At 47.1% G+C, this 16,119-nt stretch overlaps 2 protein-coding genes across 2 annotated transcripts; one reads left to right on the top strand and one right to left on the bottom strand.

Annotated features, from left to right (window-relative positions):
• Positions 1 to 728: 728 nt before the first annotated feature.
• On the top strand, positions 729 to 9,516 carry TMEM185A (transmembrane protein 185A). The gene is made up of 7 exons (XM_084269079.1): positions 729 to 823; positions 3,215 to 3,391; positions 4,674 to 4,881; positions 6,854 to 6,937; positions 7,801 to 7,977; positions 8,316 to 8,439; positions 8,903 to 9,516. The coding sequence occupies exons 1-7, from the start codon at positions 786 to 788 to the stop codon at positions 9,145 to 9,147; spliced, it is 1,053 nt and encodes a 350-aa protein (XP_084125205.1). The 5' UTR covers positions 729 to 785; the 3' UTR covers positions 9,148 to 9,516.
• Positions 9,517 to 13,002: 3,486 nt separating this feature from the next.
• LOC311195787 (protein EOLA1-like) lies at positions 13,003 to 14,780 on the bottom strand. The gene is made up of 3 exons (XM_084269215.1): positions 14,728 to 14,780; positions 13,969 to 14,252; positions 13,003 to 13,698 (listed from the first exon to the last, which is right to left on the bottom strand). Exons 2-3 carry the CDS (start codon positions 14,219 to 14,221, stop codon positions 13,481 to 13,483), a joined length of 471 nt encoding a protein of 156 aa, XP_084125341.1. The 5' UTR covers positions 14,222 to 14,252; positions 14,728 to 14,780; the 3' UTR covers positions 13,003 to 13,480.
• Between the last annotated feature and the right edge of the window lie 1,339 nt (positions 14,781 to 16,119).

The raw sequence follows: 16,119 nt of genomic DNA on the forward strand, positions 1-16,119 counted from the left end.
TGAGGATTTCCACTGACACACCGACAGTAGTACAAACTACCTCAGGTGTGCAATGGAAGACAGATGAGCAGGTGGCAAATACGCCATTTGCAACAGGCTCAGAACAGATTATCAAGCCCATCATTTTACATTAACGAGGATCAGCACTTCTGCAACGCTGTCATAAATCTTAAAGGAAGCAACCAGAGATCGACAGGGCACAGGAGGATGTTCCTCTGTGTGCCTGCTGCAGGTTTGCTCCCAGCCTGACCGCGAGCAGGCGGGCAGCGCGCCCGGCCTTCTGAGGCAACGTAAACACAGCGGTAAGCCCGCCAAGGAACTGGGTACAAACACCCTGCGGCCCGGCTCCCAAGAGGCGTCTTCAGCGCCGACAGGCTCGGGCTGCCCCCTCTTTCTCCGGGGTGGTAGCGGCGCAAAGACCAAACCCCCCCCCCCGCTCCCCCGGGCGGGCTGGGGACAGAGCGGCAGGGCGAAGGCTGCACCCCCACCGCCCCACCCCAGCTGCAGCTCAGCCGGGCTTCTGGCAGAGCTTCCGCCTCGCTTAGGGTACATGCGCGAGTTGTGGGACGGCGCATGCGCAGTACTGGCCCGTGAAGCCCGGTAGAGCGAGCTGGCCGTTTCCCGGCGGAGGAACGTTGCCGTAGGGGCCTGGCGGGCGGTGCGCATGCGCCGTGCGGGCTGCCCGGTTCCGGCGGGGGCGGAGCGGCAGCGAGGACAGGCCCGGCTCCGGTGGCCGCGCCATGTGTGCCTGGTAGAGCGCGGCGGGGGCGGAGGGCTGAGCCGCGATGAACCTGCGCGGCTTGTTCCAGGATTTCAACCCCAGGTGAGGGCGGCCTGGCGCTCAACGGTGGCCTCGGCCTGAGCCACCTCGTTAGGGCCTGCTGGTTGGGCCGCTGCCGGTCTGCGCGTTGGCGGAGCCGCGCCTCGCCAGGTACCGGCGGCTCCCAGCCCCGGCACGGTGCTGCCGTGGGACGCGGGCTCCCCTCTCCCGCGCCGGTAGCAGGACGCGTCCGGAAGTGGCGGCCCGGCGGGCCCCGAGCTGCCGCCGGGACGGGGCGGAACCGGCGGCGAGAGGAGCGTGAGGAAGCCCCGCCAGCCCCGGCTTCGCCGCCCGTCCCCGTCCCCCCCCCCCCGCCCCGGGGCGGCAGCCGGCCTCGGCGGCGTTAGCCCGTGAGCGGCGCCGGCCCGCTCTGGAGCAGCGGCAGTGTGCGGCCCTTGAGCGCTGCGGCGGAACTCGGCTTCGGGCGGCCTTTCCGCGCCCGGGGCCGGCGGCTCGGGGCCGCTTCGAATACGCTGCTCCCACCCGTTCCCTCCCGACGCCGTAGGGGTCGGTGCCTGCTCCCCTCGGCCGGTTCCTGGCCAGCGCGGCTGTAAGCGCCTGTCACCCGCGTTGCAGCTAGATTGGGATCATCTGGTTCCGTGCCTGACTTTGCCCGGGTGCTCTGTGCCTGGTTCGGGTCTGGGAGCTGTTCAGTGTGAGGGTTCGGGGTGCAGAGCCTCTTACTGGAAAGCAGAGTCACCTTGTGCTCCGATAGACGCTTCCAGCGTGTGGCAGTGGTTGGTTTGGTGAAAGTTGCCAGAGCGCTGATGGTGATTCTCTGTTCTGGGCTCTCCTAAGGCTAACAAGATGTCAGTCACTACAAGCTTCTGCTGTCTTGCTAAGCGAGTACAGATACATCTGTCTCTTAAAAAGGCTCAGAATAGGAGTTGAATGTTACCGGTTTTGCTGTGGCCCAGTGTGTTCAGACTACAGAAGGAAGTAATTTGGGCAGGATGGCACGAGATACCGAGAGCCCCAGAAGACCCTTGCTAGTGAAAGAAGCCTTAACATGACTGAGTTACAGAAAGCTGCGTTGGGTTGGTTGCTTAGACAAACAGAAGGGTAACCAGTGCTTCAGGAACTGCATTGTTGCAGAGAGGCTGAAATAAACAACTTAAGTATGTGTGGTTGGAAGTAATGGAAAAGTAGGAACAAAAGCTCCAGGAGCTTACAACATTTTCTTCTTGCTGAGCGGTGCTTGCTGCTTTCTTGGGTGCTGTCTAAATGATGAATGAGCAAGCTGAATGTTGTGCTTGTGCAGATAGCCTTGAATGTTTTGATGTTTACTGGAGCAGTGGGGGAGCAGTGGTATTTTTCTTACTAAGGGGCAGCTGAGACTTGTTCTGAATAGAGACAAAATACCTGGGGACCCAAATGAGGCAGTGATGATGTAATAAATGTATTATTATTTGGTGAGAGTTCAACTTGGTAGTTTGAGTTGTGCTGCTGGACTCAGGGTAGTATTCCTGACTACCGCTGCTTTACTCTGTGCCTTAGGTTATCTGTGTTTTAACATATATCTCATTACTTCACTGGGGTGGTCTTGAACCTGAATTACATGTTTTATAAAGCAGCCTATGAGCTTCTGGTGAATGGGTGGGTGACTCTTCCCCTTCCTGTAGCATGAGGAAGTCACATATGTAATTATTGTGCATGATCTTTGGTGGCACAAGCAACTGCTCTGCCACTCCTCTCAAGTTTTCCAGATACATTGATTCATTCACAGGTTGACTAGTTCATAAAGTACATCACCATAATTATTTTTAAGTTGTGAGCACCATCCTCAGTATTCCAGTTAGAAGCTTCACTCTTTGTGAAGGACCTTTGTCAAATGTAACCTGTTTTTGTTAAAAGTTTAACCTGTTTTTTTCTATAATGTTGCTTTTTTTTTTTAACTTAATGAAAAAAAAATCTCTGGAGTCTACCTTACTACAATATCCAATGGTTTTTAATCTTTAGATAAAAATACCGTGGGTACAATTGCACGATGTATTTTGAATGTCAAAAACTATCTTATCTGGTCTGTGCTATAGAAGGTGCTTTCTAAAACCACATACAACTGATATGTTTCTGAGCCTTTAATACTACAGCTCCTCACTGGATCCTTGTGGGAGGGAACTATTTATAGATGTCCATTCATTACATTTGTCATGCAAGAATGCTTTTGATGTGTTCCCTTGAAGCAGTGGCTTAATACGTGAAAGTGGCTTTATCCACTCTGTTTATGATGTCTTCAGAACCGATTTGATTCTTTGCAAAGAAGCTTGACACACGTTTTCTGCAAGGAAGTATCCAGATTAAATTTTAGCTACAGCAGATTTTCATATTCTCTGCAAAATTGGTGTGAAGTTGCCTGATTTAATCTCCGACTCTTCTTTTTTGTTTGTTTAACAGCAAATTTCTCATCTATGCCTGCCTGCTGCTTTTTTCTGTGTTGCTCTCTCTACGCCTGGATGACAAAATTCAATGGAGTTACTGGGCTGTGTTTGCTCCCATATGGCTGTGGAAGTTAATGGTGATTGTTGGTGCCTCGGTGGGGACAGGAGTGTGGGCCCGCAACCCGCAGTATCGGTAAGTTGAGGCTGCCTGCAAAGCTGAGGGGGTGTACTGGGTGTTTTCTCTACCAAATCAAATTCATAAGGAGCTGTTTGTAACAACAGAAGATGTAGCACTCAGGAGGTTTGTTTTCACCATATTAAAAATAATTATCGTAACACATAGTGTGTGCCAGCAGTTTTATGCAGCTGTGGATGTCTTACTCCTTGGAGTAACAGTTTTATCACAGGCTTCAGCAATATTGTCTTTGGGAAGCTAATAGTTGGATTCTTTCCTAAATCTGTTTCTTGAAATGCACAGATCAGCCTGAAGAATGTTGATTGCTCCCCCACCTTGGTGTGCATATAACCTCAGTGAACATATGGAGGAATATTCAGCAATTCCTGAATATGCAGGAGCATGCAGACTTTTTTTCCCAGGCTTCAGTTGTAGTTTTCTAAGAAATACCAAGTAGTTTAATACACTAATGTAGGCAAAAGTGTAACATTTTGCAACAAAAGATGTTTGTGGGAACAGATTCTGTAAATTTTTCTTCATTTATGTCAAAGTTGTTTAACATTGATAATTTAATTGTCAGTGTAGGGTAAAATAGCTTTCTGACCTTTATGTACATCAGTTTACCTGTTTGGTACTTGAAGTAGAATGTGAATTTGAACATGCTAGGGGGAAAGAAAAACTACCTTGAATGAAAAGCAATACATTAAATCCTCTCTTGAATCGATGATGAATATTAAATGAAAAATACTGTGTGCAGGCCTCTTTCTGATACACTGTATTGTGTGTGGGCCAGGTCTTGCTTGTTCCTTCTAGGAGTGGTTCTGCTTGCATAGGAAAAAGCTGTTTCTCTGTGTGCTGTTATTTTACAGGCATGTTATTTTCTAGTAATAGATAACACTGTTGCAGTACACTGATTTTGTTGGATAAAGAAATCCTGGGGGAAACGATTCAGTGTCAGTTAGAGCAGCAACCAAACATAATTTTAGACTTATTTCCAAACAGTCTGCTAATACTGGTGTGTTTACATAGTAGAAAATAAATCCTGTTTTTTCTGCACAGCTATGGAATCCTTAGAAAATTTTCAAGTTGCAAAAATCCTACTGTCCCTTTTGAATAAAATGCTCTTAAGATGTGCAGTTTTATGGGCAAGAAATCCCATTGGGAGTGTAGTTCAATAGTGGCTGGGCATGAAGTCTATGTTTATTAGAAGTAAGTTTTAAAATCTGAAATGTATGAATTGTAAATGAAGTGTGCTTTCTCCTCTGCAAGCAAACTGAATGCTTCCTTATCCTCTCTTTAGAGCAGAAGGAGAAACCTGTGTGGAGTTCAAAGCTATGCTGATTGCAGTAGGCATCCATCTGCTACTGCTGATGTTTGAAGTCCTGGTGTGTGACAGGATCGAAAGAGGAACCCATTTCTGGCTGCTGGTCTTCATGCCCTTGTTCTTTGTGTCTCCAGTGTCAGTCGCAGCTTGTGTGTGGGGATTCCGGCACGACAGGTCTCTGGAGGTAATGCTTCCTTTCTGAGGTGGGAGGCTTGTGCCAGTGCAAGACTGATTTGGTTCTAGTTCACCTCTCAGTGAAGTGTGATATGAATGATGGCATCAGTTGAATTAATTGTTTGCACTAGCCTGCTGGAGTGAAAAAGCAGGATGGGGAATAATACAATGTTTTCTAATCGCTTCTAGCTTCTTCAGCCACCAAACTGCAGCATGTTTTAAATCTGCCTTTTTCTTACTGTGTGTTTAAAAGAACAAACCCTACATTTAAGTGTCCACACTGCAGATTACTGAAGAAAATTCCACAGATAGTAAGCACTGGCTCTAGGCAGAATTGAGCATCCAGAGCCCTAGATAATCAGGGTTGGAAACTTCTTACTATCCCAGTCTGTGTGCTTAATCTTTGATTTGGGAGTGTGGGTGGTAGGCATAAAACAGCAGTGTTGCACTGTCTGTTACTATCTTATTTCCCATCTAATGTTCCTTTTGGATTTGGAAGAACTTTGCAAGGATTCTCAAGGTGTTCCCGTGGCTGTGGCATTTTGCAATAAATTTAGGATTCTTACTGATTTGGTTTTTTTTGCTGTGTCCTCAAACTACCTCGTAATTAAGGATCTGATTTTTAGATGTGGCTCAGCTTGTCAGGGTTTGGGTTTTTTTAATTTCAAGGGCATATTTCTTTAACATTTAGCACAACCTGAGGTTCTTTCTCTACTTGCTGTCATACTTCTCAGGTAGCTCGGTCTTATGCTTGTGTGTGTGGGTTTATGCTGGTTTATTCTTTCAAGAAAGCCAGTGGCAGAAAATTGTTACATCCAGTTTTCCAGTGTCTTTAAGGCAACCTGTACTGCAACAGTGAAGGCTTCAGCGCAGTCCCTGATGTAGGCGAGTGCCTGCAGCCTGTTGGATTTTTGACGACTCCTTGTGAATTTCCAAGGCATTTATCTGAGGCTGCAGCACATAATCTTATGTTAGTGAGGAGCAGTGTGTAGTTTCTGCTTCTGCCAAGCATTACGCTCCAAAGATGCCTTACATACCTCCGTGTTGGATTTTTAAATGGAAAACGTTTCTCGCTTACACTCAAGAGCTTCAGTTAGTCTTTTCAGATAATAGTTCTCTGATTGATCTTTGAAATTCCTGCCCATGCAGGGTTGCTCATAAACTTTAGAAACAGAATCTTGCCAATTCTGATGCTTTTTCATTATTTGACTTTGTTCAAGCTAGTTACAAATTGATTTTAAAAGTGGAATTTAAGGTTAGTTTGCACAGTGACAAGCAGGGCATATTAGAAGCTTTCATTAACATTTTTAATGAGCAGCATTGCTTTTCTGTATTGCCTCAAAATTCAGGTGTCTTTACAGTATCATGTAAAATACCTCTCACTTATACTGTAAATGATGATCGAGGTTTGGATGTCATCTTCTACTCTGCTGTGTATTTCTTTCCCCCCCTCCCCCCAGGTAGGGCTGGGCCTTTCAAACTGGGCTGTTGGTAGTTAGACCCATGTAACTCTGATCTTTACATCTTACATTGAAGTTAACTTTTAGTAGTTGCACTAAAGATAGATTTTGCTAATTTTAAATCAAAGGGCTTTTTACAGCTTGTTAATTAAACACTAGCAGTATTTCTTCCATGCAGAAAATAGATGAAGTTGGTTTTGAATGCTTTGGTGTTTTCTGTTGGATTAGCTTGGCTTTTATTTCTCTAATAACTCTAGGAGGTGTTGCAGGTAGCGCTTGTGGCTTGTTTTTTTTAAATGCCAGGAAGGCCTTTCCTCAAGGGCCAGCTGCCCTACAGTTACACAGTTGGGATCACAGTCTCCCCTATGTAGGGATGCTTAGTAATATTGTACTGTAAATGCAAAAGATGTTCCATATTGCACTGATAAACATGGAGTCAGTAAAGTCCTCGACAGATTCTGTGGTTATCTTGGAAGCATCTTTATCGTGCTAAGAGTTAACTAATGCATTTTCTTTTTCTAGCTGGAAATCTTGTGTTCAGTCAACATTCTGCAGTTCATATTCATTGCACTCAGACTAGATGAGATCATCAGATGGCCATGGCTTGTATGTAACAAGTGTTTTCTTCTTATCCTTGTTTAAATGCTGAATTCATAAAGCTATTTACTCCAGGGAACAATTAATGTATGGTCAGAGTCCATGATCACGTTTTTGCTGACTTAACGGTCCTGCACCAAAGGATTTCATGCTACAGGGGAGAGGGATGTGCCATCAACTGCACTTAATCCTGAGCGGTTGTTGGAAGAGAAATCCTAACCAGGGGTTTCCAGTGGGAACACAAACCTGTCATGAAGAGGGGTGGCCACTTAGGGAATGTGTTGGTAAACGTGGCATGGTAAATAACTAGTTTTGTTTGTTGTGTTACCATGCATGTAAATTCACTTGCTGTGCAAGTGGTCACTGTCACAAGTGCTGACATCTCTTGTCCCAGGTGCCTTCAGAATACCAAAGTGCTGTTTCTGTGCCTGGCTTTCTGTTAACTACCACGAAACTGGTATCTGACATGATTTCTGACTCTGCTTTGTGTTTCCTGTGAAACTAGGAGAAGGCTCTGATTTAGAAACTGTTTCAAGGAAGGCTTCTGGTGTAGAAAGTAGTTGCTAAAATCCATTTCAAGTACTGTTTGAGCCCGTGTAAAAATCACAGAAGCCTTAGTACTAAGCTGAACTAATTGACTTCATTTTAAATGGCTTCATCTTGATGGGGAACCCCAAAAAGCTGCTATGGCTCAAGAGTATATGTGATTTGTGAAGCTTTTATGCTACAGGTTGTTGTAGTTAACAAGCATCACACTTAAATTTCTTGTGTAGGCTTAATATGTAGAATTGCTTTATTTAAAAAAAACCATGCCTGAAACAAATGTCTTGCTGTTGGCACGGAAAGAAGCAGTGAATTTCTTCTTCTTTCAGGTTGTTTGTGTTCCACTGTGGATCTTGATGTCCTTCCTGTGCCTGGTAGTGCTCTATTACATCGTGTGGTCTGTGCTCTTCCTGCGCTCTATGGATGTAATTGCTGAGCAGAGGAGGACGCACATAACGATGGCTGTCAGCTGGATGACAATTGTAGTCCCTCTGCTCACATTTGAGGTAGGAAAAAGCATAACAAGTTTTATGTGTCTTGTTCTGTTTTCAGTGAGTGATTAATGGCACTCTGTCTCTTTTTGGGCTTAGTAAAATGAGAATACTGCTTTTTGGTTTGGAAAAAAAAAATAATGGCAAATATTAAAGTAAGAATCCTGTTTCTTTCAAGGCTTTTTGAGTAAAATATGCATCACACTGTAATGGTAACTATGTGTTTCTCTGAAGACCATTTCTCTTCATAGATGGGCAAAGTTAAAGATCTGAGATTAGTGTATGTTTCAAGACACTTGAAAGAACTGGGTATTGCAATTAAACTGACACTGTATTTTTTTCCCCCCATCTAGATCTTACTAGTACACAGGCTGGATGGGCATAATTCTTTTTCTTTTATACCCATATTTGTTCCCCTCTGGCTTTCACTGATAACTTTAATGGCAACAACATTTGGACAAAAAGGAGGAAATCACTGTAAGTATTTAAAACTCATGGAAACAGCTTGAAACCCAAAGCTTAAATGTTGCTCATCCAAATTTTTTATTTTCCAAAAGGGCTTTCTTGTGTCTGTTCTCTCAAGAAAGAATTCAGATGTGTCTTACTGTTGGTTATAGGTGACTTTAGTAAGTTTTCAGTGTTTATAGTGTCTCGATTTTTAGGTTTTTTTATAGTCCTCTAAGAGCTTGGACTCAACTTGATGTCAGTTGTTTCTTAATTGTACCTTATCCATTTATCCTCCTTCATTTCCATAATTTTAAATCCAGATTAGTCTTTCAGAAAGTCACATGTCTGTTTTGTGTTCTGTAGGGTTAAAACCCAATTTTGTAGTGTTCATAGGCAAACAATCATGAGAACTTAACTTAGATTGCATAGTCTGCAAATTAAACGTTCACTCTGTTCTGCAGTAATATGAAACAATTGGGTTGTGTTTTTCTAGGGTGGTTTGGTATTCGGAAAGACTTCTGCCAGTTCCTGCTGGAAATTTTCCCGTTCTTAAGAGAATATGGAAATATTTCTTATGATCTTCATCATGAAGACAATGAGGAAACAGAAGAAACACCCCTGCCTGAACCACCAAAAATTGCACCAATGTTTCGAAAAAAGACTGGAGTTGTCATTACACAGAGTCCTGGGAAATATGTGATTCCACCTCCCAAGTTGAACATTGATATGCCAGATTAAGATGACAGCAGCAAATTAAACTTGAACTGGGAATCAGCAGTGAAATGTATTTCATCTCATGCCTCGATCCAATTACTTTAAAACAGGTATTGCTGAATCAGTGGCTTGGATTATACAAATCAGAGATCTGGAAGAAAATCAGTTTTTCCAGAGATACGTGGTGGTATAATTTGTGAACCTTCCTGATGGGTTGGTTGAACGCTCGCCTGTATAGTATTTATATGAACATTTTAGCAGTGTAATATATTGTTTAAAACTCTTGTTGTGTACAGTATAAGTATTATCTAAAAGTATTTTTTTAAAACCCTGTACAAAATGCCTGTGCTATTCCAAGTGTCTTTTAGGTCCTAAATATATGCTTGATTTCCATGTCTGTTTTAAATGCTTTGGGGGATGTCCCAGTTCAGTACCTCTTCTTTTTCTGCTCAGCCACAATCATTCTTAACCACAGAGGCAAAGGAGCATTGTGTTTCTCAGGCAAGATTGAAAAGGGTTTCTTTTGGGGGAGATGCAATGCTACTTAAAGTGATGGGTTAGATCTACATGTGCAAATTTTCACCTAAGTATTTAAACATTTGCACTGGATTAGCAGTTTTGCTTTTCCAGTTTTGTGTTTTAATTCTTGAGCAGCATGTAGGGCACACGCCCATTAGATGGGCTGTTTAATAAGCTGTTTCCTTCTGCAGTGTGCATGCAGTCTCTGCCAGAAATGTTAGCTGTAGGTTTTACAACTGTGGATGAGCTGGTTTAAGTATCAGAGCTTGGTCTTCACTACCAATATTGTGTTGGTGTAAATGATTAAACTTTTCAAGAGAGGAACCCATTGGTATCAGTGTAGCATTTTGGTGTTTGAAGACCTTTGACAGAGGGTCTTCCATGAGCTTTAGAGAACTTTAATCTGAGACCTTTACTGCAGTACCTTGTAACAACAGATGTTGAATACTCCTGCATCCTTGCAACTGTTCTTTGTGTTGTGCTGAACCCACAGTTTAGGTAGCTTAAATATCATGGATCACCTCGCCATTGCCATGTTAGTATGGCAGTGAGGCAAGAGCAGAGAGTGCATGAACATTTCTGCACGCAGGAAAATGACACCCCTGAAATATCAGAGATGTGTTGCTGTCATTCTTAAAGCTGCAGCCCTCATTTTTCCTCCCTGTAGTTCAGGTATTGGCAGAAATCCAGTACAGCACTGTGCTGTTGCTAGGCTTAAACTTTCACTGCAGTTTTATTTACCTTTTTATTTACCTTTTGGCTTTTGAGTCAATAAATCTGTAAGTGAAAAGCAGCAGGTGCTGTTCAGTACTTGGTGCTGCTGTTTGATGTTGATAGGAAACAGATGCTGCTTCGTGAGGCCCTGGTATCACAGCACTAGTGCCACTGTGTTGGGGAACCCTAACCTTGGCCTGCTCAGTCAGTCAGTTCCTATTGGCTGGCTGGCTGGCAGGGTGGCTGCTGATGTTTACTCAAACCCAGGAAAAGGAATTGAAAATGGAGCTTTCCTCCTTGGAACCTTCATCGGATGCTGTGCTGGCCAAGGGAGTTGAGCAGTCAGGCTCAACTTCTCTCTGTCCAGCGTGTGACTGAAGAGCCCCTGGAGTTTCATCAGAAAGAGAGCGTCCAGAGTCACCTGAGGACAGCTCTGGCAGAGGTGACACCTACATCTGCCTCAAGTTCCTGAGGAAGCTCTGGGATGTTGTTGACAACTATCTCTGTGAGACCATTTGGTGGTGGGACAACGGGAAGTGCGTGGTCGTTCATGAAGAATTGTTTGAAGAGGAAGTACTGGAAAGGAGGGGACCTCTGAAAAGCTTTGACAGTGAGACCATGAGAAGCTTCATGCGTGATCTCCGTCTGCACCACTTCACCAGGAAGCAGCGGGATTTTCCAAAATTGGGCTCACAACATGACTTGCTTGTAGAAGAGCAAGCTAGGGAGGTATGTTGGCTCCTTGTCGTGGTTTGGCTCTGGCTAGCAATTAAGCACCACCCAGCTCTTCACTTGCTCCCCCCAGCTAGGTGGGAGATCCAAAGAGAGAAAGGGAGAACTTGGGGGTTAGCATGAAAAGAGTTTAATAGAACACAAACAGGGAAGATGAAGACTTGTATTAGAAATCTATACACAACGCAACTTGTCAACAGCAGGGTCTCTCTCCCCCTGAACTTGCTGCCCTGTACAAGCCAGGCTGCTGCGCAAGCCCCTCAGCCCACATGTACATGCAAAGCAGAATCCTGAGAGTCCTTTTCACCACCCACATACAAGTTCTTAGTTCTTGTATCTTTGTGATTTCTACTCCCCAGGTGGCAGCACCTCACTCTCCTTTGTACTTTTTAGTTTCACTTCTACTACAACCCACCTTTTACAAGACATCTTCCATATTAGCTTATGAAGTATAAGCAAAGTTCTGCTCTACACAATCAGGTCCCAGAGAGATTTGCACAGGACAAGGCTTTGTCCACACCCCAAGAGATCAGGTGTTGAGCCTGCATGGGAAAATGCTTGTGAGGAGGAGAGGGGTCTGTTGACAGCCGGTCTGAGGAAGAGCACACACACCTCTGCCCCCAGGAAGACTGCACCTGCCAAGCAGCTGCACGTGTCAGACACACCTGTACATCTGCATGCACCGCCTGTCACTGAGGGAGAGGGAAGAGGGATGCGCTCCCCGAGAGAGAGAGAGAGAGGGGCAACAATCTGTTTGTTGATATAAAACAAAGGCTGTAATGGTGTCTGATAATAAACACAACAGTGATTAAGGTTTGATGGTGAGGTTATCTTGATTATTTAGTGCCAAGAGAACAGGGTCAGATGAAGCTGTCAAGGAGACCCTCCTGTTGCAGCTCAAGGTTCTAAATTCCTTCTCAGAGAGGAGCCCAGGTGTGGCTGGGTCCAGTCTTAGTTCCTGACTTGGTCAATGGTTTATGTGTAAAGGATTGATTGTGCACATATAATCCTTTATACTTCTTCACTAAGATCACAAAGTTTCATGCAGTTATTCCCAATTCACTTACCCAGCATCTCTTGTGGCAAGGATTCTCTTGACCTCGAGGAGTAGCCTTGAGAGGCTCCCTTTCAAAGGGAGATCCTGGCAGGTAGCTCACTGTCAGCTCAGGAGAGCTCAAAGGGCTCTTGGGCTGGTCAATATTTGTGGGGAAAAATGATTGTTTCACTCATGTTTACATACCCCCCACAGGTGCCAGTGGACACTGCCCAGTGCTCTGTCTTGGTGGGCACATTAGCACAGATAGCTCTTGGCTATTATGCTGGTATCTGTCTTTCCCAAAATCACTGAGAGATGGATGCAGACATCGCAACCATCACCAGTGGTTATCAATATTAATCCAGCTTTACAGGAACAAGTCAGGTAAAGGTGGGGCAGTAGGGGATGCATACTGTCATGCCATCGCTCTAACAAATCCAGGCCAGGTGAGGCTCAATCTTCTGCCCTGCTCCCTTTCACCACAGCACAACTGCCCTGGCCTGTTGCCCCTGCCCCAGGTCCTGCTACGCTGGCTGTGCCCAGCAGCCACCTCCTGCCTCTCCAGCTGCACTGGCAGCAGCCACTGCCCTCTGTGTGCCAAGTCTGCCTCAGGGCTGAACTCCATTGTACCACCAGTGTGGGGCTGGTGCAGGTCCAACTGGCGGCTGTGTGGGCAGTGGCCATAATCCCAGCCTGGGGCTTGCTGGGTGCCTTCCACAGCCTGTCCACTCTGTGCCCTTACGCAGCCCGAGGGAACAGAGGGAGTCTTTCGAGTTTTACAATAAACTATCAGAACATCAAGCCTCTGCCAGTTGTCCTGTTTTTATAGCCATGCCTGTGCACAGGAAAGTCAAAAGGATTTTCATTATACTACAGGGTGTAAATTTTGAAAGCCTTTAAAAGTGCCAACATTGCTGCCTTCCCCTTTGTTATTCTTCATGCTGGTCTTCACATCAGTATTAGATTTTCTAACGTTACCAGTATTTGTCATCTTGGATATTGTAATACCTCTAATTTTGTACAAGCACCTTCTTTTTAATAAAGGTCTTTCTACAGAGGCAGCCAGGTGCCAGAGCTCTGGCATGCAGACTGTTCCCCCATCATCACTTTAATAACATTTCTATGAGTTTCAGCTTTGCCAAACTCTTTCAGTGAAAGTCCTCTGGGAGCCCGACCAGGCAAACGTTGCATCTTCTCTACCGTCAGACTCTCACCCTTGACATGACAAGCAGTTCTGCAAATGTATGTTTTTTCAAACCCTCAGTTTTGGAAGGGAATCCTGAACTCACACATTCAAGATGCTGACTTGTGAAGTCTAAATTTGCATTCAGGTAAAGCAAGATCAAGGGGCAAAACCTATGTTTCTGAAGGGATGAGTTCTTCAGGGATGTCCACCTCCCACACACCTTTTCCTCCTCTGGCAGGAATGGGTTCCAGGAGCCATCTCGGATTTGAAACAGCAGTCAAGTATTTCTGTTCTAGATTAGTGAGGACAGCTTTGTTTTCCAGCTCCAGAATCTTTTCAGGAGTCAGGTTTTCTGGATAGAGCAATGTCTCTCCAATGTCAATTAACCCTGTTATAAAATTAAAATATACAATTAGTTGGCTATTTGATCTAGAGAAAAGTTCTCTGAAGGTAAAACTCCCAGAGGAGGTTTAGAAAACTGCTCATTTGTCAGCAGAACACCACAGTAGGAAGCACATTCACCTCAGACCACTGTCACGCACTGCAGAAGGTGGGCTGTGTGACTGCATGACCGTTATCACGAGCATAAATGTGGAAAGCAGACCTGTATTTGACTGAAGCAAGTGAATGGACCGAAAGTTTTCTGAACTTTGCTCACCTGCAATAACTCCTCTGCCAAATTTCTCCCCTTCTTCCAGCAAATCTTGCACTTGCTTCGGTGTAAAACCAAGCCTGTTCAAAAGAACTGCTCTCCACGATTCATCTTCCCAGTCCTTAACAGCTATATGAACGGCAAGGGTGCAGTTTTTGTAGTCTGCTAGCAGAGGATGCCAGCGAGTCTCTACTGTTTTGACTTTGTTTAAAACAAATCCCGCATAGGGCTGCCGGAAGGAAAGGCAACCAAATTTCATCGTTTCCCTCGCCTCAGAACCCGCTTATTTCCTAGAAACAACGAGACAGCCTGAGATTAGTCTTTACAAACACGTCCGGCACCGCCACAACCCAACTGACCCGCCCCGACCATGAGGGTGCTGCGCGCCGCCTCCCCGGGCCGCGGCGCTCCCACGCCGCCCGCCGCCGCGCTGGGGGCACAGTGCGCCCTGCGCTGCCGCTGCCCCAACAGCCGCCTCAGCGGCCCCAGAACCCGTCCCCCGCCTCGACCCCCCACACCGGTGGGCCGGTACCCACGACCGGAGTCGTGGCCTCCGCGGGCGGGAGGTAACGGGGCGCCCCGTCCCCGCAGGCCGCGCTGGGGAGCCGGCTGCTCCCGCGGCCGGAAGGCGTTTAAAACCCCGCTGCGCCGCGGGTAGCCCGGCGCCGGTCTCGGAGGTGTGCGCTCTACCGCAGCGATTGCTGCCAGGCCCGCGGCTCGCGTTCCGCCGCCCCACAGCCACGGGAGCCCGGGGCTGTCTCCTACCTGGCTGCGCCAGCTCCGCGCTCTTCCCGCCGCTCGGTGCCGCGGTGGGGAACGTGGCTGACGGGAAGCGGCGGGTGACGGAGGGCGGGCGGTTCCGCCGCCGCTTGTGGGCGGTGCCGCCTGCGCCGCGCGGGTCCGGGGGCTGGGGCTCCGCGCCCCTCTGGCGCCCGGCGCCCGGCTCTGGCAGCCCGTGCCTGGGGCTCTGAGGGAGCGGCCTCCTTCCGCGCCCGGCTGCTCCAGCGAGGGAAGGCAGCTGGCCCCTGGCCGCGCGTCTTTCCTCCTTGGCTGCTGTGGGGAGAAGGGAGCCGGCGCGTCCCCTGGCCGGGCTGCCGGTGCGCCGTGCTCCGGGCATGAGCTTTGTGCCCGAGCTCAGGCCCCCGGCAGTCAGCAGAAGCCGAGTGCCTCCCCCTGCTGCAGCGCGGCAGCAGCAGCGTGCTGGGTTTTCTGATACAGATACTTAGAGCGGCACGGTCGCCGTTGGACAGCAGGGGTTTTATCCGTGCCTGCAGCTGTGATCCCTCGCAGGCTGCCCCTGGCCACAGCAGCAATACACGGAGGCCCAGGGAACTCACAGATCAGACAGCAAAGGCTGGTGTGGAGCAGAAGGGGTAAAAACAGTACAGTCCGACTTCGGGTTTAATGGTGTAACCAAGGCGTAGCTTGTGTCATCCAGCACATGGTTTAACAGTTCATTTCTAAGCACAAAGTGACCTTTTAAAGGCAAACCCTCTTGCTGAGTAGGGAGAGGCTGTGCAAGTAGCTACTAATGCAGTCAAGTGATGCCCTGCCTCTGGCCAGGCCAGAGCTCACCTCCCCAAGCAGCCCAGGTGAGCTGAGTCAGCCCAGGCTGTTTCCAACCCACCTGACATCACTCCCACCTGGCATCACTCCCCCATAAGAGGGGGCTAGTTGGGAGGGGTGCTCCTGGGTGCTCTCAGGGCAGGCTGAGCATGGCTTGGGTGTTTGGTTAGTCCTTGTGTTGGAGTGCTACTCTGTGTTATCACCTGGTGTAAGTAAAATTTGCTGTGGGCTGTTATTTTTTCCCCTTTCGTGGTGCTTTTGACAGTACACTGTCCTTACCCCACCCCATGTCTGTTTCTCCTGGTGTGTGGTCCTCAGCCACTGCTTGGGACTGAACCAGCACAGCTGAAGAGTTGAGATCCTGCCTGAGTTTTTGTAGGTGTAGAAAGTAAAGAAGTGCAGCTGCATATGCATCCAAACAGAAACCAGAGGAGAGTTATCTTTCCTGTAGAGCCACATCTCTCAGTTGAGGGTTATAAATATGAGAAGTATTTGGGCTGGTTTTCCAGGTGTGCAGCGTTGTAGAGAAAGAAAGGTGGAGAGACTGTTCCCTCCAAGGAGTGAGTTTTCAATAGAAGTAAAGAGAGGGAA

Source organism: Gallinula chloropus, assembly GCF_964237585.1.
Source record: "Gallinula chloropus genome assembly, chromosome: 11".
In the NCBI taxonomy this organism is placed as follows: Eukaryota; Metazoa; Chordata; class Aves; order Gruiformes; family Rallidae; genus Gallinula; species Gallinula chloropus.

Excerpts from the sequence above, each read along its gene's own strand:
- LOC311195787 (XM_084269215.1), bottom strand. The coding sequence starts at position 14,221 with ATGAAATTTGGTTGCCTTTCCTTCCGGCAGCCCTATGCGGGATTTGTT. Across the intron at positions 13,699-13,968 it reads TGGCAGAGGAGTTATTGCAG|GGTTAATTGACATTGGAGAG; the intron begins GTGAGCAAAGTT and ends ATTTTATAACAG.
- TMEM185A (XM_084269079.1), top strand. The coding sequence starts at position 786 with ATGAACCTGCGCGGCTTGTTCCAGGATTTCAACCCCAG. Across the intron at positions 4,882-6,853 it reads GGCACGACAGGTCTCTGGAG|CTGGAAATCTTGTGTTCAGT; the intron begins GTAATGCTTCCT and ends TTCTTTTTCTAG. Across the intron at positions 6,938-7,800 it reads TCATCAGATGGCCATGGCTT|GTTGTTTGTGTTCCACTGTG; the intron begins GTATGTAACAAG and ends TTCTTCTTTCAG.